Raw genomic sequence first — 27,357 nt, 5'->3', positions numbered from 1 at the left:
TATTCAACAGGCGTGTAGTCGTGCTGCTTTCCTTACCACTGCTTTCCTTACCACTTTAAAAGAAAACACAAACTTCATCGAAGTTCTAGCAGCCACTACTAATCATTTTCGGCTTTTGAAATTAAGAGACATGCAGGTTCCTTTCTATTATTTATTTTTCATATTCATCTTACGCTTAACCTTATTTCCGGGACTGTATTGAATGTTTTTAGTCAACTCATTAGAGTTATTTTCACCAGCATTTCAAGAAAGGTTTAGAGTTTAGAGATTGTAAACTCTTTCAAAGTCCGGCTATAATATGATCCTACTTGAGAACCTATGGCCAATTTCAGTTTAATTTTATCATCAATACTAGTAGATATACCATATATTTTCTCGTCCATTTTCTCTTTTGTTTAGAAATAAAATCTCTTTTGTTTAGAAATGAAAACAAAACATGAAAATTACCAAAAAGCAAACGTCTTATCTGAGTGATTAACCAAAACGTACATGGAAAGAAATATTCCAAGTTACTACACTATGAACGTATTCCCTTTTCGTCGAAAATTGACTATTGTTTCAATATCTTAATACTAGTAGTAAAGAAGTTAGGGTGTTAAAAAAAGTTTGTCAAGGGAGATAATTTGTTATTTACCGCCAGGTACAAACTTGTTATGGTGGAAAGATAGAGAAGTAAAATTAATGACGTAGAGCCATGCTTCATGAAGTTCTTCTTGCCTTGACAGGTCACTGTGGTGGTGTTTTCAAGGACAACGGAGATGGAATAAAAGTTAGTGGACATATCTAATGTTTATGATTTTGAACGGCAATTACAGATCTGTTGCCAGTGCAGTAGACTAACTGCGCTAAGTTGTCAAATTGCCGGTTACAGTGTCGTTTGGCCTTGCTGTCAATTTCTGTTTTAATCGTGAACTCAGTTCAGTCTTGTAGGAATAGTAAAGTGGGTACTAAAGATTTCTCATTATAAGGTAAGAGGGTTTTGTCAGTATTTCTATTGCTACAGTTGTCAGGCTAGCTGACTTGGTTGACACAATCTTATCACAATTAAGTAGATCAATGCTCATACTGTTGATCACTGGATTGTCTGGCCAAGACTCGATTAGGGTAGCATCCATTAGTAACAGACCGCCGCCATATAGCTGGAATATTGCTGAGTGTAAAGTTAAAACACCAAACAAACAAAACTTTGATGCGATCATTTATGATCAGCCCACTTGTCATTAATTCTTGATAATTTAGAGGAGAGTGGTAGGAAGGCGTTTCCTATTCTCGTGATACTTAAAGATATCAGCTGAAAAAATAACACAAACAATTCTTACTGTGTGAATGCTTGTTGTTTTTAAACAAAGGGCCTTTTCCTCTAACATCTGCTAGATCCATCAGCTGAATTACCACTTGTGAGCCCAGTTATAAACAGTGCCATCTGCCACTGATGAAATGAGGCTTCTCCCATTCTTAGCGGTATGACAAGGAAGTCATGTTATGGAGTGTATGGAAGAGCAATCCTGTCGGAAAGGGCAGGACAAATTTATGATATGTCCAAGTTGGTAAAAAATTCACCAATATTTGTGACATTGCAAGATTTTGATCACTCGCGGACTTCGGCCACTTTCTAGTTACCGGCCGGCAAGTTAAACAACCGCTAAGTGTTGCACATCAGCGATTTCAGAAGAAAACTTGTTTGCCGCGAGAATAGGAAACGGAACTATACATGATTATATGTAGAAGTAACTCATTCATATTATTACCCAACTAAAGAAACCTTAATGTCTAACAGTCAAAACCCCAAAGAACTTTATCTTTTTTCAGGTTTTGGAAGACCTCCCGTTTATCCACCCATCTGAAGTGAATGTACTGAACCAGCTATGTCGTTTGGGTACCTTGTACAAAGGGTTCAAGGTGTTCATTCACAAATATGGATCTACTCTGAGCTTCCAAAATGCAGGTAGGCTTTGCTGCAGCTATAAAACACCAGCAGGTAAATTATCTGGGTGTGTTTGACCTCCTGTTCACCTTTCACATTTAAATGAAAATATTTGCTGTACTTTAACAGTGTTCACGAATGGTGTTTCAAAGTAACAGGACTTTTGGTCCTGTAAGTTTCAGATGTCTGTCTGACCCATTGAAAATTCACAGGACCCATAGAATAAAATTAAACACACATTTCAGATTTAATATTTCTTATATTGGCATTGAAATTATTAACAAACATAAGATTTATAAACAGCAAACAAGTGTCACATGTCACATATAACAACTTCAGTCAAAGTCATTGTGAAATATACAGTCAGAAACTGGGGCCGGCAGGTTGTAGATTTCTATCGGACCGTTGGCGAATCTGCCGGATTTGTCAGAGGGTCAGACGCTATTCATGATCACTCCTTTAATATAAAAGTTTTTGGAATAAGGTGTATACAGATATCCTCTATTGAGTAAAGTGCAGTCGTACTGAGCCAGTGATTAGCACCAGACTTCAGCAGAATATTAAGAAAGCATGAATCATAGCTTTGTGTCAGCCACTAGCTCATGCCAGATTGTAAATACAATTTCACAGCTTGGATTTCCTCATCTTTTGCATCTGTATCAATCTCTTGTAAATCTTACATTTTTCAGTTGATTAGTAATTTGTTGGTCTGGGTACAATTTCATTATGGATATTTTCATATGATGTTCATAGTAACTGATAGAACACTAAATATATTACTGAAAGTTATACAGCATAATATGTTCTGTAAACTTGAGGACACCTTTTGTGAACAAACTTTGCATTAGGGAGGGCATAATGAGCTTTACTTGCAAGTTCATTTAGTCCCGTCATTGTGGTTTTAGGATAATGTAATTTAATTTTAATAAATCAACAATCAGGATATATTTTGATATGTGTTATGAGCTTGTGGTTGTTTTTTACCAGAAGTGACTTAACTCACCTTGACTGAAAGTGAGAGAGTTTTTCTGTTAACCATCAACTTGTGACTTCTCTCTTTACCAGTTTGATTGTTTTGACTTGATGATATACATTGACGATCTTCCCTTCCCAGAGAACTCCGTTTGTGGAAACCTACATGGAATGTACATCAAGGCTTTTTTGTCATGGTTTGGATGAAGTTCTCCAGGATTACAGGCAGTTGCTGCTGCAACTAGAGCAAGACATCATTGCCGATCCTCACCTCCCTGTCTCCCACCTACAATGTGCCTTACAACAGGTGAGCATATCCCTGTCTTACAGCAGGTGAGCATCTCCCTGTTTCTGCGGATCCGTGGAATTCCACGGATTTGATCGTGCTGGGGTCATTCTTGTGAATTGTCTAAACCTGCTGCCCCCAAGACCCTGGCTCATTTTCCCGTTTTGTCACTCAAACCCATTCTCATCCCTGCTTACAATTGGGGAAGATTTCACCTGATCAGGGAATGTATGTTTTAGTAGGGACATTCTTATAGAAAATTAGGCAATTGAACATAATCCTTATATATTTAAGATGGAGTTGCAGGGCCGAATACAGCTTTTTGAGAAAGGGGGAGGTGCACACTATTGGGAATGGAGGGGTGCACACTTCATTTTCATGAGAGTTTCAATGGTCATTTAATAAACTTTCAGGACAAAAAAGGGGGGGGGGGGATGCGCACCCCTGCACCACCCCTCTGGATCCGCCTATGAGTTGGGTATTGTTTCTGTGCTGTGTAGTGTTCGCCAGACTGATACTGTCAATTTGTGGTGAATTACTAGTCACATTTGTTAGGATTTATAATAAGTTCTCTTTTGATATCATGACCATACAATGTTAGGAAAAGCTTATATTTTTTCTTATTCTGGCTCATGTTATTTGCTTCTCTCCCCCTTCTGCCCAAGGTACAGTGGGAACCTGTTTCTATGTTCCCTAGAACACTAAAAACATCTCACCCGAATGCGCCTCCTCCAGAGCATGTGCACCAGCATCACTGTGACCTTACGATAACTCACTCTCTCCATTTTTGCTCAACAGGACGGTTGGGAGGAAAGTTCCTATGTTCAACAATCCAAGCTAATCCTCTTTCATAACAGTGTGCGAAATTTACACTGGTCCTGTGGTCCATGGCTAGTAAAAATTCATCAGGACCACAAAATGATAAGTTTGCAGTGGTTCTGGTGGCCAGTGAATTTTGTTTTGATAGTTAAGTAAATCTGTGAATGTTATTTTAGACCAGTGAAGTACTGACAGGACCACTAATTATTGTCCACTCACTGGTCCTGTGGTCTAGTGGGAAATTTTGAAAGGTTTCTTTCCCTGCATAATGAGTCATCCATCAAAATTAATGCTTGCATGTTCTACATATATCCGGGACAGTGGGGTAGCCTAGTGGGTAAAGCGTTGGCTCATCACGCAGAAGACCCGGGTTCGATTCCCCACTTGGGTACAATGTGTGAAGCCCATTTCTGGTGTCCCCCGCCGTGATGTTGCTGGAATATTGCTAAAAGCGGCGTAAAACCAAACTCACTCACTCACTCACTCTTCATATATCCTTTATACATCACAACCAACAGCAGAAGCGACGTAAAATCATACACGCACACTCAGTGAACCTATTACAGCAAATATAATGGTGGTCAACCTGATAATGCACCGGTGATGTCATACATTGTACAGGGAAATGACTGGAGGTCCACCGTTATTTCGTCGGAACTCGGGAGAGGACCACACTGGCTAATATACATTCTTTTTCATAGAGATCTTCCTTGGGGTACATATATGCATTTTCTGCGACTGAAAATGTCATGTGACAGTTGTAACAATGTTTTAATAAAAGACTGTACAATAAATAAAAAGCCTTTTTAATTTACTATACGGACCCCCACCATGTGGAGTAACCTCCCCACCACGCATGCGTGGCCAACCAGGTAAGCACCCTAGCCCGAATCATCATTCCTTCTGCTGTCACGAACCGTGTTACACGTGCTGAGACCGGATGCACACACTGGTGATGTTTCGCCGAATGTTGTTTTGCTCCGGCAGCTTACCGAAGTGCAGGCTCACCTGACCCATGATTCATTACGATCAGCGGCATCTCAGGTCATGTGCGCGGTCATTGGTATGCGCCAGCTGTGGTTGTCAACTTTGAGGTATTTGGCGGCAACACAGCTGACCTTGCTGGCCCTTCCGTTCGACTGGGCACGACATTGTTGCTGGGGGCACAGCAGGTCATTCAGGACAGCTGCAGCGACCTCCTTCAAGGATTCCAAGGCCTTGCTGGAGCAACTTTGGGGTTCTCGCTCCCGCACTCCCGTTGCAAGTTGTGAGGAGGAGCCCCACGAAGGGTGGAAGCAAGGAGCAGTCTACTGCATGTTCACAGCAGCCTTCTCGGGGTCGGTTGGGGAGAGAGGTAGACATGCGTGTTCCTCAGACGACTATGACCCTGCCGGTTGTTTTGCAGTGGACCTTCCACGCGCTTCTGCGCGACATTCCTGTGGGTGGTCGCCTGTCTCTGTTCCGGTCGGAATGGAAGAAGGCTACAAACAACCCTTGGGTGCTGTCCACCTTTACTGTCGGTCACTTACCACTATGGAAGTGAGGCTCGCCCCCGTGCTGTCCTGTTCGGTCAAGGCGGGAATTTGCGAGGTTCAGGCTTTGCTGGACAAGTCCGCCATAGAGCGTGTTCGATCAGAAGAGGAAATGTCGGTCTGTACGTTTCCGTCCCATACTCAACCTCAAGGGGTTAAATCGCATGGTAGAGGTTTATTCCTTCAAGATGGAGACACTTCGGTCGGGTGATCACCTCTGCTCAGCCCAGCGATTTGCTCACGTCGATCGACCTAAAGGATGTGTATCTTCATGTGCCAGTACATCCCTCGTTTGAGGGATACCTTCAGTTCTCGTGCGACGGGATTTGTTACCAATTTCGGATGCTCCCCTTCGGCAATCTACTGCCCCCAGGGTGTTTACCAAACTCATGTTGGTGCCGGCAACGTTAGCAAGGTCGCAAGGAAGGCATTGTCATCCTTACCTGGACAACTGGTTGCTGTGGGCACTACCTCAGCCAGCAAGTCTAGACTCATGTAGTGTTAGATGTTCTAATCCGTCTGGGGTTGATTGTAAACCTCAAGAAATCTGACCAAGTACCCACCCAGGACTTGGTTTTTCTAGGGGCGAGATTCACAACACATCAGGGTCTGGTTTCCCTTTCGCCCGATCGTATCACCAGAGTGCAGGAGATGGTCTCTTCGTTCCTCTGCTGTCCCCAGGCCCCGGCGCGGACATGGTTCCGGTTGCTGGGTCACATGGCAGCGACCATCTCTGTAGTGTGACAGGCGTGGTTGAGGATGCGCCTTATACAGCAGGCGTTGGTGTGTCTGTGGGCTCACTCGGAGGATCTGGAGAAGTGTCTCACAGTTCCCGAGTGGTTATTCCCTCACCTTCAGTGCTGGACCAATGTCAGGAATCTGTCCAAGGGTTTCCCCTTGAGCCTCCCGATGTCGGCTCTCAGTTCAAATGGATGCATCCCTAACGGGCTGGAGGATTGTTCTGGGCAGTCTGTTGGTGTCCTGGCGCTGGTCCAACATTGAAGCCCGACTTCGATTCAACGTGTTAGAACAGAAAGCCGCCAGGTTGGTACTCGAGTGCTTCCGGGGTTACGTTCAGGGTCAGGTTGTTTGTCTGCAAATGGACAACTGTACAGCCATTACATACATTCTGAAGCAAGGCGGCATGGTGTCTCCACCACTCCTTAGGGAGACGTGGGAGTTCCTACTGTGATGCGACCAGTACTATTGTCAGATGATTCCCTGGGCTGGAGAATGTTCGAGTAGACGCGCTCTCTCGCTGGATTCTGGCCCCGCACGAGTGGATGCTCAATCGGCGGATATTCAGAGTTATCTCCCAGTTGTACGGGTCGTTCCAGGTGGATCTGTTTGCGTCTGTCAGAACGAATCAGATACCACTGTTCTGCTCTCGAATACCGAACCAGAAGGCGTTGGCCTCCAACGCTTTCCTGCTGGATTGGTGTGAAGCCCATTTCTGGTGTCCCCCCGCCGTGATGTTGCTGGAATATTGCTAAAAGCGGCGTAAAACCAAACATAGTCAGTCAGTCCTGCTGGATTGGATGAACAGGGTACTGTGTGTGTTCCCAAATCTACCGCTGATCCCCAGTGTCCTCTCCCAGCTACCCACCCAGCCAGCTAGGCTACTTGTGCTACTGGCACCTCTTTGGCCGTCACAGAGCTGGTTTCCAGTAATTCTCAGGTTTCTGGCTCAGTCTCCTGTTCTATTACTTTTACAACCGGACATTCTCACTCAGAATGGGGTGCCGCACCCGGATCCACAGATCCAGTGGGTGGCCTGGCCTCTGTAAGGTCTAGCCTCGAAGCACGTGGAATTCCTGTGGCAGTTGCAGACACAATTATGACTTCAAGGTGGGATTGGAGAAACGTTCAATATGAGGATAGGTGGTCCTGCTATGCATGCTGGTGTTCAGATAGGGGTATTGCAGATCCCTTTTCTGCGGATTTAGTCCAACTTCTGGAGTTCTTTCAGTCTCATTTGGAAGAGGGTTTGGCGGCCTTGACCATTCGTGGCTACTCCACTGCTATTTCTACTTTTCACACCCCTGTCGATGGTGCTCTTCTTGGGCAGCACTCTCTTATACAGCGCTTCTTAGCTGGCGTGGATCTGGCTCGACCTGCTCTCAGGCAAACCAGCCCATCCAGTAGAAGGGTTGGTGATATTCACGCAATGTCGTCCGACCCGGCTCTGACCGTTTTCCACCCGGATCGGGTCACTATTCGCCTCCCGGATAGTTACCGTCTAAAGATCGATCACGCTTTCCACGTGACAGCTTCTGTTGATCTTCCCACTCTTACCCAACCTTCTACATCGGGGACCACTCCTACGTGTGCTCACCCGTTGGATGTCCGCAATTGTCTATATCAAACAAACGCAGGGTATCCGTACGGGTACCCAACTGGTCTGCTGTTACAGTGGCGGGAAGGCTGGGGTTCCTGTCGGTAAGCAAACAATCTCTAGCTGGATTGTTTCTGTTATTTGTGCAGCATATCAGGCTAAGGGTAAGCCTCCCCATGAGGGGTTGAAGGCTCACTTGGTTAGGGCAGTGGCTGTGTCCAAAGCTTTTGCGGCGGCACTGCCCATTGAAGAGATTTGCTCCGCCACTATTTGGAGCAGGCCGAGTACTTTTATCCGCCACTAACAGCTCGACACGCACAGATTGTGCTCAGTTTGGTTGGTCTGTTTTTTCCAGTGGACAGTGTCCTGCGACCATGACCGATTGAGTCTCGGATCATTGGTTTGGTTCTGTGTTCGAATTGCTCTTAACGACTATCCACTGAAGGCTCCTTTCACTCATTGCCATTTTATCTCCTGTCAGAGTTGACTATATTGTTATGGGTTTGCCCTTTCAGTGCTCTTACGTTATATAGAAACGAGTTCCTCCCCGTCCGTCCGTCCATCCATTCGTGGTGTCTGTGCGTCCGTCACACTTTGTCCGAAGCATATCTCCTAAATTATTCGGGATAGCTGAACCAAACTTGGGGGTTAGACTCAGATATGAATTTTATTTTTTGCTGTTTCATCGAAACATGACTTAGGCCAAAAAAAATAAATGTTATGGTTCCGATTTCCTACATTTCAGAACTAGGGTAGGTAGGTAGGTTTTTGGGGTTTTTTTGCAAAATATTTTTACATTACTTATGTGTCAGAATAAATTATTTTTATTATGTGGTGAGTAAAATTGTTAGGCTCGGCGGGAATATTTAGGGTCGGTCAGGAAATCGGAACCACAAGCTTTTTTTTTTTAGGCCTTAGGCTGTGACTATGAGGATGTCATCTTGTCCAGAGCAGATAGTAAATAAAAAAGGCTTTTTATTTATTGTACAATCTTTTATTAAAACATTGTTACAACTGTCACATGCCATTTTCAGTCGCAGAAAATGCATTTATATACCATATACCCCAAGGAAGATTCTCTTCAAAGAATTGGAAACCTCTACAGGTTTACCTAAGTTTCATTGTATTATCACATGGATACATTTGTGTCTGTGAAGTTTAGACTGTATCCAACAGAATGTAGCCATCCTGAACAAGCAGAGAACGTCTGCGGACAAAAGCAAAATGGAGCATCAACACTAGTAATGTTGACACCCTAGGTATGGTATCCATCGCCTCTTCACCGAATTTAAACATCAACATGGGATAACTGCACTCGGCGAAAAGAACAGTGACGCGAGAGCCAGGCAGCATTTACAACAAGACAGCGAGATGCGCTATAGCGCAATAGTTGCTCTGCGGCGAGCAGGTTTTGCCCGATTAGCTGCATTCTAGCCATCAACAGAAGAGGTTTAAAGTTCCTACTTCGGACCTGAACATATTTCTGAAACGGTCAACCAGCATTAGAACAAATCTAAGCTACCAGATTCGACAGTGATAAACTGTCTTATCGGAAGTCGCTATTGGTATGGCCTAGCAATATCTTAGGAAGGTCTTCATGCATACTGCAGTATACATTCCCTCAACCAGTGTTTTTGTGAAGAGTCATGAAAAAGATTACGCAAACAAAGAACCTGAGACTGACTTTGATAGCGCCTTACTGGCCTTCGAGAATGTGGTTGGCAAAACATAGTCTAATGCTCCCAAACACAAAGTTGACTCCAAGGTTTTTACACCCGGTCACAGGTGGGCTCGATCCCGGCACCTCATGCTCGCTGTATTACTAGCCTGGAGCCTTAGCCCATACGATTCAGTGAAGTTTACGCTCTATTCTTAACATATGGATGAACCAAAGATAAGCAGGAATATAATTCCATGTGCATCTTAAAATCCACAAAATTGTATGATTTACTTTTTCGATAAAAAGAAGGTGGTACCCAGTTTTTCTATATCAAGAGGATTGATGTAGTACGTAAATCAGAGGATGAGTGATACGATTCAGTGAAGTTTACGCTCTATCCTTAACATATGGATCAACCAAAGACAATCAGGAATATAATTCCACGTGCGTCTTAAAATCCACAAAATTGTATGATTTACTTTTTCGATAAAAAGAAGGTGGTACCCAGTTTTTCTATATCAAGAGGATTGATGTAGTACGTAAATCAGAGGATGAGTGATACGATTCAGTGAAGTTTACGCTCTATCCTTAACATATGGATCAACCAAAGACAATCAGGAATATAGTTCCATGCGCGTCTTAAAATCCACAAAATTTTATGATTTACTGGATAAAAGGTTGGTACCCAGTTTTTCTACATCCAGAGGATTGAAGAGTTCCTGAGGGTTTAATTGACCAGTATGTATGAATCCAAAATAGGTGGCTGACCCACCACCTTTCTGACAAATTCAAGCAAATAATGTGAGTCAGGATAAGGAAAAAATATGTATGTAATTATCCTGACTCAGGATCCCTCCCAACCGTCCCCACTCTCTACTATTTTGGCATATAAAAACATCTATTTGGCCTCGAAAATGGAGAGAGTAATGAGTTACTCATGGTCATGGGGACGCTGGTGCGGGAGGAGGCGTGTTCGGGTGAGATGTTTTTACTGTTCTTGGGAAAATAGAAACAGAAGTTTCCATTGTACCATGGGCAGAACGAGGAGAGAAGCAGATAATATGAGTCAGGATAAGTGTAAAATATCATTTTTATCCCCAAAAATACATATTTTTATACATACACAATGTTTGGATAATGTTTGACAACCTGAAAAGTAAAGTGTACATTTTAGATGTTTAGATTGACATCCTTTTATTATAAATCAGACTTCAAGCATTCTAAATATAATTTACTACAATGTCTCAAGCATTGTCATGATTGACATCTCATCACTTTGAATTTATGACTCACATCAACACAGCTCATCAGAGTGAATGAAAAGAGACTAAAGATAGGTAATTATTGAACTTGAGTGAAAGTATGTAGCTGTGGTTGGGAGCTCTTGTTCATACTGTCAGAAAGTATTGATTGTCCTTCATTTTTGTAACATTTAAGTTGTCCTGTTTTCATTTCAGTACCAACTGTTATTTCCTGCTCTTTCGTCTGTCATTGAACAGATTAAATCACATAAGGTAATCATTTTTGGTTGTATTATATTTTTATTTCTAATATTTCTACTGTCCATGTTAGTTATATTTCTTTTTTTTCGTAAATCTTTAAATGCTGCAAAGATTCAGCATAAATATTGTTCATAACAGTACAACATTATTTTCAAAAATAATGGATTAGATTTGTTAAGGACAAATGTTATTTTACCAGTTGAAACAAGGTCTTGGAGAAGCTTACAAATATCTGATTTGTTTAATTACAGGCTCATGGTTGTTACATTCTGGACATTATCCACAAGAACTCTATATGTGGATTACCATCTGTGAAAGAAGCTCTGAATAGGTGAGCTTTCAATATCAGCTTTGTAGATAATGCTCTGTTTGAGTTGCCTCCCTTGGTTTGTATGTCTTGCAATAGAACCTGAAATTGACAGATGAATCTGTTACATCTGTTGAATCAGGACCAAATAGTCCTGTGACTGACATTATTAGTGTAGATCTAAATAATTTGGAAGTCGTGCAAGGCAAATTACTTGATCCTGTTAGTTGCTTCTTATGCCAAGCATGGGTTGCTTATTGTTTTGTTAGTGACGACGGAGTTCTGACTTGGAAATTGGTAATTATTGTGATATTTTCATTAATCATGCACTGTTCTTTATCATCACATTATGTTTCAAAGCTCGAGGACCCCCATCATCCCCCACAAGATGTGTCAATAAAAATGTTTGTTCAATTGAGTAGATCAATTTTCATGATGTCAATCATTGGAATATCTTGTACAGACTGACATCATAAAGCAAGAATACATAATGACAGGAATATTGCTGAGTGTGGCAAACAAAAGTCACCTCAGACTTCAGCACATGATGCTGATACTTTCTTCCCCTAATGGTGTCCAGTGTTGTTGATTGAGAGTATGTATATTTGTAGGGTACTCCATGTCTGTCATGGTGTGATGTTTAAGCAGCTGTGTGCTTGGCTGCTCCACGGGAGTCTGATCGACCCATACCGAGAGTTCTTCATACAGAAGGCAGGCGGGGGACGAGGTGAGCAGACGGACGAAGACACGCAGGATACACAAGATGATGAGCTTGGCATCATGGGAGTAACTGGGAGGCAGTTGCATGTAGGTGCTGAAACTCTATGCAGAATATTAGCAGGAATGATAGTCAAAAGTATGGTGCTAAGTGTTTGGTACAAGAAAGAGTGAGTGAGTGAACGAGTTAAGTTTTAAGCCGCTTTTAGCAATATTCCACCAATATCACAGCATGGGACTCCAGAAATGGGCTTCATACATTGTACCCATGTTGAGAATCGAACCTGGGTCTTCGGTGTGACAAGCGAACGCTTGAACCACTAGGCTACCCCACCACCCTGGTACGAAAAAGATATTGTCATGGAAATGGAGACTGTACAGATAGCCTGTAAAATGCTGTCATGGAAACAAATATGATGTGTGCAAATAACACGTTACTATTGTCATGAAACAAAGATTGTATTCCACAGCGCCTCCTGAACCTGTCGAGTGTGGCTGGTGAGACTCCCTCAGTCAGTCAGTTCACGGTGCAGGCGGACCTGCTTCCCACCTACATCCCGGCCAGGGTGTCCAGCCACATCCTCTTTGTAGGGGAGTCAGTACAAATGTTCGAAAATGATAGACACAAACCTCAAGCACAGAAAATAGGTAGGAAGTGCTTTTGAGCAGTAACTGATTGAAAAGTTGGAAGAGAAATGACTGATGATAGAATAGAAGAATAGAATAATACTTTAATGCCTTTTCAGGAATTTGTGTTACATCAGCAGAGCTACTGACACATTAGAGAGATACCAAACATATTTACATAAATTCTTTGATTTAGGTATCTTCACATTTGTTTAAGAGAGATATGGTACTTGGAATAAAGGATGTACGGGCTCTCTTAGTTTTCACAATTGGAACTTTGTAGCGGCGGCCTGAAGGGAGGAGGTTGTATTCCGAATTTAAGTAGTGAGTACGGTCAGATATGATTTTGACAGCTTGATTCACGATTTGCTGCTCATATATTGATGATAAACATTCAAATCTGACTCCAGCGATTTTACTTGCAGTGTTACAATTTTGGCTATTTTAGATTTGAGATGAACTGAGAGAGACCCGTACCAACAATGGAAGGAAAATGTTAAAATACTCTGATAAATGCTACATAAAAAGATGACATCACAGATGGGTTAACATTAAAAGATCTCAGTTTACGCATGAGATGAAGACGTTGTTGACACTTTTTGTATAGGGCTTCAGTGTTAGAGTTCCAGTTCAGCTTAGAGTCAATGAAGGTTCCCAGATACTTATACTCCGATCATAATCATCCAGTGAGTGAGTGAGTGTTGTTTAACAATGCAGTCTAGACTGCCTCATTGACACTGGTCATCATGATAGTATGGTTTATCATTTGTACAAATTTTCATTATTAATTACAGACATAACTTTTGTCATTTTGTATTGTCATTTTGTATGGTATGTCTAGTTCATGTTTTCTTAGGCTTCTAATAATCTATAAGCCATAGCTGTAATTTTCTAATATCTGAATCCTAATATATCACACAATGAAAATATATTTTTTAATACAAACTGAAATGAATATTCACGATCACTCAAAGCATGTGAGATAATCTTATAGCCTTCTGGTGTGAGTGTTAGTGTCAAGTTGATGTCACATCGTGGTACAAGTCCGAGTGCCTTGGTGGATGCTGTTGTGATATGGCTGGAATTCCAATCCCAGTTAAAACCACTTAAAAATTTTGCCTGAAAATGTTTTCCTTATTTTTACAATTTTATTACAGCCAGTAATTCCCTGTCATAGTTGAGTCTGATTTTGTATGTTGCAGGGTCAATACTCAAACACCGAGAACAGGAATTTGCCAGGGCTCTACATGAGCTCTCTAAGCCGTCTCTATTCAACAGTATGGAGTTTGAAAGTCTCATAGAAAAGATCAGGACATACGTTGCTGAGGTACGTGTGTCGCACAACTAACACAGTAATTCCTGACTGACATTCATTGCATTACTTCCTCTTTCAAATCATTAAGATCTGGATTAGAATTGGTCTTCAACAACCCATGCTTGTCGTAAGAGACAGATAAAGGGATCGGATAGTCTGGCTTGCTGACTTGGGTTGATGTGTCATATGCCGTTGAAGACTGCTATCAAATTGCTGAGTACTGCGTTAAACAAAGTTCCTGTTTCACATGAACCAGCACGATGTGAATATAAACAATACTTGTCATTACTTGGAAATCCTGATTTGATGTGTCACATTTAATATGTGGATGGATGCCTCACTTTCATGGCTAGTGAGTGAGTTTAGTTTTACGCTGCACTCAGCAATATTTCAGCTACATGGCGGCCGTCTGTAAATAATCGAGTCTGGACCACACAATCCAGTGATCTACATCATGAGCATCAATCTGCGCAATTGGGAACCGATGACATGTGTCAACCAAGCCAGCGAGCCTGACCACCCAATCCCGTTAGTCGCCTCTTACGACAAGCATGGGTTACTGAAGGCCAATTCTAACCCGGACCTTCACGGGTCACTTTCATGACTAAACTGATGTTATTGGTAATTTTAAGCCCTCTGTGCAAAAATGTTGTGATTTAACTTAAAATGCACTCTGGTCACATGTACATACATGTATGTATTGTATTTCACTAATTGACTGTTGCAAACTGTAGAGTTAATGTCTTGTTATCAGTATTCTATGACGAATTCACAAGATTGTGACAGTATTAATGTTAATAATTTCACAAACCTAACTGCAAATGATGACGGATAATATTTAACAAGGATGAAAAATACAGGTTTGCTCATTTTTCAAGTGGTTTGTAATTCTAATGAAATCAAAACCTGTTATCGAGAAATTAGGAGTGTATATGCAGCCTATTGTAAGTTTCTCTATATCTACTTCATCACTGGTGTAAAGACAAGGGTCAGTGTACTTCAAAACCACCAACAAAATCACTTACGGGTACTTGAAATTACTTTTATTCATTTTCTTGCCGTGTTGATATCCAAGGAGCTTTCAGTCTTTCATTTTAATTTCCTCATCTTTATGATGCAATGATGTTTTTGTGAAGCTTTAGTTAATGTGTATATGAAGTTGCATTGACTATTATTTGGTGTCCAGTAATACACAAATAATAAATCTTTTGTACTCACTCATCTAGGTCTCACCAACTCAATCACACTAACTCACTCATTCACTGACTGTCACAATCATTTGCCAAGTCATGTTTTTGTTATTTTCCAGCATTTATGGGTGTTGATAGTCCAGGAGTCTGGTTTAATCAACCAAATCCGCATCATGAAGGATTTCTACCTATTGGGCCGAGGGGAGCTGTACCTGGCCTTCATAGACCAGGCCCAGCAGCTACTGAAGGCCCCGCCCACCGGAACAACAGAGCATGGTGGGAACCAGGACACTGACATCAGACCCCCCACCCTGACATACGTCAATTACACTGACTTTTCTGATACATTTGTTTGATTATGATAATTTCTATAATGGTATCGGGGCAGTGGGGTAGCCTAGTGGTTAAAGCATTCGCTCGTCACGTCGAAGGCCCGGGTTCGATTCCCCACATGGGTACAATTTGTGAAGCCCATTTCTGGTGTCCCCCGTCGTGATATTGCTGGAATATTGCTAAAAACGGCGTAAAACCATACTCAGTCAGTCAGTCAGTCTATAATGGTATCAAAATGATATTAAAAACAAAGAATTATCTCGGATATGTTGCTGTTGCTGAGATTATTTAGTGTAAAGTATAAGAAACACATACAGATAAGTTAACTGTGAAGTTTCAGGCGATGTAGTACCAGTAAGCATTACAGCTCCTCAATATAACGTAATCAGTTGAGTGTTTGTTTAGGCCTGAAAGTAACACCATTAATGTGCCACGTAAGTGCGATCAGGGCTGTCAGTTCTCAACAGCCAACACTGCCAGGACAAATTCCACGAACAACACAATAGATTAAATGAATCATGTAAAGTATACACAGGCCTTGTTTCCATCGTTCCACTGTGACTGTCACAAGTCATTTCTTGGATTGATTGACGTTACACGTTGTCATCATCAGAATGGAGAGACCGCCTCAGTGATGTGCATCCGCCCGGAGAGCGGAAGGTCGTGGGTTCGATCCCCGACCGCGCCATACCAAAAGACGTTAAAATATGGTACTTGTTGGTCCCTGCCTGGCGCCCGGCATTAATGGGTACAACAAGGACTGGTCGGCTCGTAGTCAGTATAATGTGTCTGAGTGGGGTATTCATGCTTCACTATGGTATGGTATCTCAGTGGGCTAGCTCTATAAAACCAGCTTAAGTCTGGGCTAGTACAAGCAGCCGCACATACACATACACACGCATGCACGTCGTCATATGAGCGAAATATTCTCAAGCACGACATTAAACCCAATTTCACCTCACCTCACCTCACCTCACCTCACCTCACCTCACCTCAGAATGGAGATTAATATTAGTTGTCAGGTTAATGCTGTACAGTTAACACTTTCCATTTCCAGATGTCAATATGGCGTATCAGCAGTCTGCGAGAAATGTGCTTCTTGAAGATGAAAATTTCTTTCAACACTTCCACCTGACTGTTACATCTAAAGCTGCAGAGAAAAGTAGGCCAAGCTTTTATTAATGTGTTAACTGATACTGGTGATATCATGTGATGTCACTACGTCTGTAACCATGATAACATTTTTGTCTATTATCGTCGGATCACGTAGCAGGAGTAATAGTAACAGCTACTTAAAGAACCAGGTGTTAAAGAACAAGCAACAAGAATAACGTTCATTGATTTTTTTATGGTACAGTATTGAAAAGAAGATAATGTTATTTCCATCATTGCACTGAACAATCACCATTATGGGTACTGCCAATATTTTGCTGATCATGGGTTTAATCCCCATTTTTATCCCCGCCGCACGTTTAGCTCGAAGCAGGGGATATAGTACTAGGCTCCGTCCGTTCGTATGTACGTACGAATTGGAATATCTTAAGAACCGTTGACTAGATTCTTTTCATATTTGGTATTTAGGTTCATCACAGTATAAGAAAGGTCCCAGTCATGTTTTGTGACCTTGACCTGAATCTCAAGGTCACAAGGGGACTTTAACGTTTTACCCTTGTCAGCGAGATATCTCAAGAACCGTTCATTAGAATTTCTTCATATTCAACACCAAGTTTTATCTAGGGAAGGCACAGGGCCCAGTGACAGGGTGACCTTCACTTAATTTTCAAGGTCACAAAGACACTTTGAAGATTTCAGTGTGTTAACCTGCACGTTAAGGTGGTCAGCGAGATATCTCAAGTACCATTCTCTGGACTTTCTTCCTTTTTGACACCAAGCTTCATCTAATGAAGGCGGAGGGCCCAGTCAATTTTGGTGACCTTCACATAATTTTCAAGGTCACTACGACACTGAAGATTTCAGCATGTTAACCTGAATTCACTGGATGTTCTTCATAGACTTTCAAGACTTCCCTTGAATATTTTTCAATAAGCAATTTTTTTAGTACCATTTTTGCATATTTCATACCCTATGACATCCATGACAATGTCTAATGTCAGTCTTGAAAATATTTGTGTGTTTGAACAACTAAAGAGCAAGATATCAAGAGTGGTTGACTGGTCATTTTTTTGTTGACATTTAACTTCATCTTAATCTTTCATTACTTTTTAAGTTTGATTTGATAATTTGCGTCGGGGGATTATGTCACCTTAGTGACAATGCTTGTCTCCCTACATGTGATTGTGAGTTGGAGAATGACTGGTCTGTGTCACTGAAATGTTTGATGTAGCATTAAACCCACATGACTGACTGATTCATCTACAGAGAGTGGTCTGGCGGAGGATGGAACCTCAGGTGGCACAGCGGAGACAGGCTGGAAGTGTCTGGGTCTCACCTGCACCATCCAGTGGCCTCTACACATCTTCTTTACCCCCAACATCCTGGACAAGTGAGTACACCTGCAACTTCAACCTCTTCATTCCTGAACACCTTGCTTTGATAAACATTTAAACAAATCAAATGTAAATGCATGCTTTCTTTTATGTATGTTCTTTGTGCATTTCTTGATCATGTACAACACAATTACACATTTATTAAGTTGAGCACCCAAGTACTACAGGCACACGGCCACAATGCAGAAGATCCAAGTATTAAAAGTACATGGTTATCATGTAAATACCACTCAGATAAGAGAATTACATGATCAAGATCACTACATAAATACCACGCACTCAAACACACACCCTTGCACAACATGCTAGAACCACACAAGTAAGGTTCCGTATATTGGTATTCTGCTTGTCACCCATTCTTGGTTTCTACTGCAATGATACTTGCTGAGTAGTGCTAAAGGTAAACCATGCTTATTGTCTCACGATGCAGTCAAAATGTTGAAACAATGTCAGAGTCAAATTCAAATAAAATTCTAGGTACAACCGGATATTCCGGTTCCTGTTGGCAGTAAAGAAAACACAGACTGATCTGCAGTCATGTTGGACTTTTCAAATGCAACGTAAGAAGAAGACTCTCCGAACAGAGGAAGCGCCCAAGTGGCAGCTGAGGACACACATGATGTTCCTTGTGGATAATCTACAGTACTACCTTCAGGTGAGTTGGGCACATAGTGGTCAGTGGTACTTCAGCAGATTGCCCTGCTACTGTTACAGTCAGTTGTTCGAGAAAGCTGTCACCAAGAACAGACTGCAATATTCAAAGCTGAGCCTCTGATTGTTTCAGGAAATTATTCCAATAAGTTTCCTTGCACTTAAGGCTGAAACTGTAATCAACATTGTCTTTTTTAGTCTAATGTGCTCTTGTTTGATACAGGTTCAGGGGTAAATATTCTTATGCACAATGCACAGTCATCTAGTACATCATTTATGCTATATGTGAAGTCTTGGTCAAAATGTCCATCTAATGTAAATTGATTCATTTGGCTTATACAGGTTGATGTGATTGAGTCTCAGTATGGCATTCTGCTGGAGAAGATCAACTCAACAGGAGATTTCGAAGCTGTCAAGTTGGCCCATGAGCAGTTCCTAGTCACACTACTGTCACAGAGCTTTGTTCACATGAAATCTGTAAGTTATGTTCATGCTACAATGTCGCTGCATTTGCTCTTAACACTGATCAGTAGAAGCCTGGTCTCAAGCCAGATAGAAGGCTTGCTTGTGAGACTACAATGAAGGAAACATTGCTAACTGCAGTGTAGAACAAACAACTTAGAATTGATCATAATGCCATGCTTTTTGTAAGAGTCGTCTCCATGCGGAGATGATGGCTCAAGTAACCTTGTCACCTACGCCCCTGTTATCTCCTGTGCAGAGTTGGTTCTTTGGCAGTCCAGAAACGTGTGATCTTTGATGCGAATCACAGTTTGAACTGATAGCTGACATGTTCTGGAATACTGTTTAAAGGGTTAAACCATCTCACTCTAACACTTGCACTCACTCTCACACTCACTCTCACACTCACTCTCACACTCACTCTCACACTCACACTCACTCTCACACTCACTCTCACCCACTCTCTCACACTAATGCACTCACTCACTCTGGTTTTGCAGGTATCCAGCTGCCTGTCTGACATCCTGGAGCTGTGCTCCACCTTCTCCCGACTTGTGAATGAAGCGGAGTCAGCCAACATCACACACACTATTCCACAGCTCCAGACCATTGCAAAGGTACAGTAAGGTTTTAGATGCTTGTGATCGTAAAGTCCAAATTCTTTACATTTAGGAATAGCTGGCCTCTATGTTTTCAATGTTTCAAATCAACTTTCCATGGGATTTCCAGTTTGAATCAACTAATAGCAGCTTTTATAGCCATGATTTACCCTGATTATGTAGGATATCTCCATGATAGATACTAAAACAGTCAGAGTGAAAACAATACTCTACAGCTATTCTGCACTGCAGGGGTTATGGATAACTGGGAAATCATCCCATGATGATGCAACTCCTCTGGCATGTTCATGGCATGAACCAAATAGTTGATCAACTTGCTCTGGGAATATTCTGCAGCACTTTCGCACTGCTGTCATTGTATTTGATTGCTTACATTTCATTGTTGCATCACTGAAGAGTTGCAGTTTGCTTTGACAAATAGTTTATCAACAAACTATTTTTGGTTTATTTTTTTGTTTTAAAAGTCAGTATACTGTCACATGAGGCATCGTTATTTTCCATTTTTGTCCATATTATGTATGTGGAATATCATCAAATAGTCTTCCACAATACAAGATATCTTTTGTGATCATGATGATATGTTAACTGAGGAGTGTTTACTTTATGTCTGAGTGTATTACAGGCTGACACTGATGGTGTGTTATGTTGCTTGCAGAACTTTCAACGTCAGTCCAGCTTGTTATTCAAGATACTGTCCAGTGTGCGGAGTCACAATGCCAGCCCCCATCTTGCCCAGTTGTTGCTGAGACTCGACTTCAACAGATATTTCTCTACAGCTGGAGGCCAGTTGGGCAGGTAAACCAGTGCACACCATTCTCCCATTATAATGTAAATGTTGCAGCTCAAAAGAAAGCTCATTTCATAACGATTATTCTCCAAATTGGCAAGTTGGTTGGACAATCAATGACTAAAAAGGCGAGTTGTGAAATTCACTAACACATGCCTTAGACATGTTGTCACACTCAGTGACAGGGATGTCACGTTTCTCCTATCCCACTATCTTCAAAAGATTGTGATGCAATGAACAATGCAAGGGCTGCCTGATCTTCTTGTAGGGCCTTTTGAATAGTATTTCCTCTTTGTCTGCACATTTTGAGTTTAGTTTATATCAGGCTTATCTCCATGTAGAGATTCCAAGGTTTAGTAGTCGCACTTACCTCCCTTTGGTGAGTGCAGAACAGGATAGGTCCTTGTTTATCCCAGTGTAGATCCTCAAATAATGAGGTCCCCAGTTATCCTTACCTCCCTTTGGTGAGTCCAGAACAGGATAGGATCCCAGTGTAGATCCTCAAACAAAGTCCTTTACCTCACTTTGTGAGTGCAGAACAGGATAGGTTGGAGATTGTTTATACCAGTGTAGATCTCAAACCATTGGTGTTGACCTAACTATTTGGAGAACAGGATAGGTCCTTGTTTATCCCAGTGTTATCCCTCAAACAATGAGGTAGATCATACTTACCTCCCTTTGGGAGAACAAAGAGGGCCCCATAAGATTCAAACAAAGCTTTACCTCCCTTTGGTGAGTCACAGAGCAGGATAGGTCCTTGTTTATCCCAGTGTAGATCCTCAAACAAAGAGGGGTCCTCATAAGTCATGCTCTTACCTCCCTTTGGTGAGTCCAGAACAGGATAGGCCCTTGTTTATCTCAGTGTAGATCATTAACTCAAGAGCAGATAATTTTACTTTATCATGAGATGGGAGTGGTTTCCTTGGCATATGCTCAAACCAAGAGGTTCCGTGTAGTCATGCTTACCTCCCTTTGGTGAGTGCAGAACAGGATAGGCCCAATTGTTTATCTGGTTTATATTTGTTATTTTAAGTTCCAGTGTAGATCCTCAAACCAAGAGTGTAGTAGTCATCCTCAAAGTGTGCTGGGAGTAGGATAGGCCCTTGTTTATCACCGTGTAGATCCTCAAACCGAAAATACATGGTTCTGTAGTCATCGCTCTACCTCCCTTTGGAGAGTGGGTCCAGAACAGGATAGGTCCTTGTTTTTCCCAGTGTAGGTTATGTTGCTCTTGCTGTTGAGATTCCAGGTAGGTCTTTATCATGTCATGTTTCATGTGGTGGGTGGAATATATATCAGAATATGTCCCTGGCATCATGCTTGTCTCATGCCTTGTTATTTCAGTATCTGAGAAACAGGATCACCGCGACAATGGACATGATTATATGGGAAGAAGGAACTATGTAGGAGATACTGACTAAGGAAGACCTTGTAATATTTGTAACTTAATTGCTAAGTTATCAATTCATTGTCTTGTGATACTGTAGCATTGAATAATGAATTGATGCTTTTGTTGAAACTGTATATCAGATGTACAGCTGAGATGATGTTCTTGTGGTCTTGTAACATGTTTCCTATGCTACAGGTAGGAGCACAGGCAACAAGTCTAAGATGCTGAATTCTTTTTGCAGAGTTATGTCCTGCAGAATGTCACAGTTGATGATAAATGACATATTGTTATATTGTTTTTTTTCTGTAACACATTTCACTGTATAGTGTAAATAATATGAATAATAAAATCAAAATCAAATGTTTTATAGTAATCTCTGTGTTAGTATATTGTTATTTCTGTCATATCGCAAATGGGAAATCGGAGATATATAGGTCTCCAGTGCCTTACATAAAACGCTAAACAGGAGAAATTTACAAACGTGCAGTAATCAATTATTTGCCCATAACTTGATTATTACGAGACATGATGTGCCTGGCGTGTTTTTGATAACGTATTTTTATGTTTTGGAACCAAACAAGTCTCTGTAATAATGGAATGTACTCTAGTGAGAATTGCATGTGAAAAAATGGCCCTGTTTGCAGCTGATCCAGACACTTTCTTGCAAAGTTTGTGACAACAAATGAAAGAAATTCAGCTTAAACAGTAAACAATAGAGAAATGATTTCACGATTACCCAGTTCCTGCTTTGAAACTCTCAAAACAGTACCACTGGCTGTTCGTTATACACCCTGTCTCACCAGGATCAACGTAATGAACAGAAATTGCATTGTGTTGACAGGTCGCCATGCGTAGGCATTGTGAAATCACAAAATGCAGTGTTGCTATAATTGAGAGGTCATGTGTGGCCATACTCCTTGACAAATAGTACCATAGATATCGGCTAGAAGAATACATTTGGAGAGCTTGAAATTGGACACCTGTCTGTTGCCGACTATGACGTCATAACGTCAGCGTAAGGAATGGGTGGTGTTAACCAGGTTCAGTAAACATCGTTTGTTGAAAGGCTGTGTTTCAGGCCTTTCCTTAAATCAGATCGAAAACCCACTCTTGACCCCAACCCATGTCGGTTCACTCATATCTCCCCTTACAAAGAGATTGCATTTAATTGTCATGATAGAATGGAGATAAACACTGTCCTTTCAGTGTATAGTTAAGTTACCTGTGGACTGAACCAGAACTAGATTTAGATTTTCTTGTTCCGTATCAGATTCAATGTAGCGCTGATAAATCTAAAGGATGTTTGTCTCTGGTTTGGGTGAAAAATGCCCTTCAAATGCCCTACAAGCATCCGCCATCCACCAACTTGCATATAAAATGCGTCTCTTGCAGGACAACTAACAGCAGCACACCCGCCAAGCGACAGCTCGCAAAGAAACCAGACAATTGAGCAATTTCAGGGTGTCTGTACCATGGTGAAGTAAAGGATGAAACATACGGCGCAATACTTGTTAGGGATCATGCATATTGTTGAGGACATGTGTACGTATAGTCGTAAATTATTTGGAGAGTCTTTGCTATAGAAATATCCAAAAACATATTCATGAACCCTAAATCTACGTTCAGTCGGCGACCGTTCACTGGTGTATGGTATCTCGGTTCAGTATATGTCCGTCCCCTACAGACGCTGAGAATGATGTATAGCTCCCTCACGTAAAGATCGCCCTTGTGACGCATGACGGTGCGAAAAGAGGTCATCGGTGGACGATAGCTTTAGGTAAAGTGGAAGTCCTTTTACTTAGTGACCGAGAGCGTGAGAGATGGTTGCGCGAACACATCAACACCCTGGCACTTCACCAAGCTGTCAGATCAGCTATTAAAGGAAACTATGAATGTTTTGAGAAACCTCTTCGGCATAGTTTTACAGTATCATACTTTGGTTGTCAGAGTAACAAATCTGGTATAGAATTCGAAACATGAACATTATGGACTGGGGTTCAATGACGTCAAACTACCACACTGTAAAGGAGGGGGTTAGGGATGTAACACTGTCGGTTATGTCCCAGACTTTCCAGGATTGGGTTCATTGACGTCAAACTACCACACTGTCAAGGAGGGGGTTAGGGATGTAACACTGTCGGTTATGTCCCAGACTTTCAAGGATTGGGTTCAATGACGTCAAACTACCACACTGTCAATGAGGGGGTTTGGGATGTAACACTGTCGGTTATGTCCCAGACTTTCAAGACGATTGTCAATGGTTCATGTAACACTGACGTCAAACTACGTCAAACTACCACACTGTCAATGAGGGGGTTTGGGATGTAACACTGTCAGTTATGTCCCAGACTTTCAAGGATTGGGTTCAAGGATGTCTAACTATCCGCAATGTATCTCGAGGTCAAAGGTGTGGTTGCAGAGAAGTCAAACTGTCGGTAATAATATATATTCCTCACAAAAAAATAAGCAACCCGTATTTTCAGTGTAATATCTTTATCAATCTCGATAGCGATGTTTGCCGACATGTTACTGAAAGGTAAATATTCAATGAATACATAACCTTTAGTGACTGTCAGGTTGATTTATCTGATAACATTGATAACATCCCCCGAACACAACCACACTCAGAAACAACAAGCAAAATGTGTGGCATGAATGTGCTCCGCTCTTCACACATGCATCCTGATCGGCGTAAACCTACCTGTAATCATTCCTCTGACTTCATGTGTATCTATGATAATGCCCGTCCATGGATGATAATGCCCGAGAGAGAGGTGTTAACGATGTTGTTTAGATCAACAACATCACGCATATGGACTGACCTGCAAGGTCACTTGATGTTAATCCCCATTGAACATGCTTGCGACATTATTGGAAGTCGTGTTTACGGTCTCCATGTTCACCCCTAGGCTCTAGATGACCTTGAGCAGGCGTTACAGAGAGAACATTCAGTGCTCATGGTGGTCATACGCGTTACTGAACACTGCTTCACTGTCCAAAACTGACTTGAACCTCAATGATAACATTTTGCTCCATCAATGCAGCACATTTTGCACGACTGTTTCACGGGGTACATGTTTTTGATGATTTGTAAGTCTATTATTGCTCAATACCAGTTCATTTCATTTTGTAAATCGTGTGTACATATGTTTCACCTTTCTATTGCATCATTGCATTATTTGCAATTTCAATAAGGGAGGGGGGGTCGAATCCCCTGAACCCCCCTTCTGGATCCGCCAATGGTATGTGTACCACAGACTTTCAAGGATTGGGTTCAAGGATGTCTAACTGTCCTTTATATCTCAGGTTTAATGGTGTGTTTCAGGGACGTCAAACTGACTAATATGGATAGAGCCAAGCAACAATTTCATGTCTCCAGCTTCAGGTAAAATGAAAACGGAAAACGTGTAAATACTGTCACATGCGAGTTGCGTAGCAATGTTTTGTTCATACGGTAGACAGAAGTGTCTATGTACATGTATTTAGACAGAAGTGTCTATGTACATGTATATCGAGAGGCAACCGAAACATTGTAATAGTCTACATGTCATCTGGATATATTGTTAGAGAAAGGTAAGTGCGAAATCGGTTACTCCAGAAGCGCTCGTTAAACCTCCATCATCTTCATCAGTCTTGTTTAATGCCACTTGGGACAGTATCTTTGCTTTGCCACGTAGTAGCATCAGGTGCAAGAAAAAACAAAAATGGCGTGTACCGCTCTATCTGCTGAAAGACCGGGGTATATAATGATTCGATCAGATCACGATAAGTCACTTTGAGGGTCGTAAGCAATTGGCAACCTGTATCCATTTGTGAAATAAGGCAACGACCAATGGTTGAGAAAATACCGTATAATTTTCACATATTCCACATATGATTACATTTGTTTCAAAACATTATTTGATATTTTCTGTCTTAATGTCAAACCTCAATGGCAAACAGTAGCGAGCTTGAAGTCAACATCTGAATTCCATGAGGTAGAACGGTTCGAATCCAATCATCGGGAGCGATAAAAAATGTTAAGTCAGGTATGACAGGTTATTCTGTTGGAAGTGGATCTTTATTAAGACGTGCAAGAGGGTAAAAATAAGGTTAAACAACAGAGGTACAGATTGTAAAAGGTGGTTTCAACCAGGGGTGGATACAGCTTTTTGAGAAAGGTGTGTGTGTGGGGGGGGTGCACACTATTGAGAAAAGGAGGGGTGCACACTTCATTTTCACCCGTTTCAATGGTCATTTAACAAACTTTCAGCACAAAAGGGGGGGGTGGGGGTGCGCACCCCTGCCAAAAAACAACAACCCCTGCTAACCCCCCTCTGGATCCGCCTATGGCTACAACCCTCTGCCGTCATTCAACCCTCTGACCCGACAATCAAGATAACACCAGAAAACCCACAAAACGCTAGATGACGTCTCAGGAGGTTATAATGGAGATGAATGACTGAGATAGAGTAGGATCTCGGATATTTTGTAGCTGAAGAATCTGCGAAGACGTAAATGACTTTCGGATGTCATTGTTTGTATAACTTTATTTTTCGAATGTGAAGTTACAGAGCATGTAAAACTTGCTTCATGAAGGTACTAACGCGTGTAGCGAAACGGCACATGTAAAGAATACACACGCTTAGAATCCATAAGTCAACCAGTAAATATATAGGTCCTTATATGAAACGTCGTATCATAATAGAATAAAGAAGTTGCCATTAATAAAAGTTAACTCAGCTGTTTCTTTCCAACTTCTAACATGTCAGTCAAACAGTTCATACGTCAACCATATCTGTAGGTTTAATTTAGGCTTTTGTTCATAATACAAGAAAGTCTTATCTGAGTGTCTGAGAGTATCCACTGAGCAAATATACAAATAGTAAGACAAAAATACCACTTTGTGTGTCCGTTCTAGCATCTATCCAGTATCCCAGCGTTCTTACATGTAATCTGTTATTACAAGGGTATTTTTAGGTCATGGATAATTCATGTTTTCCCATAATGTTTCATGTCATGTGTGTAGGTCATAAGGTGTAGATTTATAAACGATGTATGGAAAACATACAAGGCTTACTTTACAAAACCCCTGTCACTCTGTCTTCGTCACTCATATAGCCCAGAGGTTATTTACGGGCACGTGACGTGAGGTGACGTCTTTTGTTCTCAGAGCGTCAGATCACTCTCTCCTGCAAGCCACTGTTGGTGAAGGGCAAAAACCTACGTTCCGAAAAAGCCTTCAAGAATTCTGGAGAAGTGGGCAGGCACCACTGTATCTCCAACACCAAGTGATATCTGGCTGGTCCATGTAAGATATGTTTATATTATTTATCCATTACACCTTGTACGGAAATTACGAAATGTGGCTGTCGTGAGCTCTGTTACGAACAGAATCAGAAGTAAACTGCCAGGCGAAACAACATAGATTTGTGTATGATG

General features: G+C 41.5%; 1 protein-coding gene across 1 annotated transcript; it reads left to right on the top strand.

Annotated features, from left to right (window-relative positions):
- Positions 1 to 631: 631 nt before the first annotated feature.
- On the top strand, positions 632 to 22,309 carry LOC124255464 (gamma-tubulin complex component 4-like). Its single transcript, XM_046689382.1, is given in 17 exon segments — positions 632 to 769; positions 1,810 to 1,945; positions 3,039 to 3,082; positions 3,084 to 3,203; positions 10,986 to 11,042; positions 11,282 to 11,361; positions 11,949 to 12,144; positions 12,525 to 12,702; positions 13,884 to 14,008; positions 15,306 to 15,462; positions 16,577 to 16,681; positions 17,899 to 18,022; positions 18,504 to 18,681; positions 19,020 to 19,154; positions 19,640 to 19,756; positions 20,415 to 20,554; positions 21,891 to 22,309. Coding segments are annotated over 17 exon segments (1,974 nt in total). The 5' UTR covers positions 632 to 694; the 3' UTR covers positions 21,898 to 22,309.
- Positions 22,310 to 27,357: the final 5,048 nt, after the last annotated feature.

This window comes from Haliotis rubra, unplaced genomic scaffold (genome assembly GCF_003918875.1).
Source record: "Haliotis rubra isolate DU_JTF1 unplaced genomic scaffold, ASM391887v1 Scf60, whole genome shotgun sequence".
Classification (NCBI taxonomy): domain Eukaryota; kingdom Metazoa; phylum Mollusca; class Gastropoda; order Lepetellida; family Haliotidae; genus Haliotis; species Haliotis rubra.
Note: the sequence above shows the minus strand (reverse complement) of the source record. Positions and strands in the feature narration are given on the sequence as shown.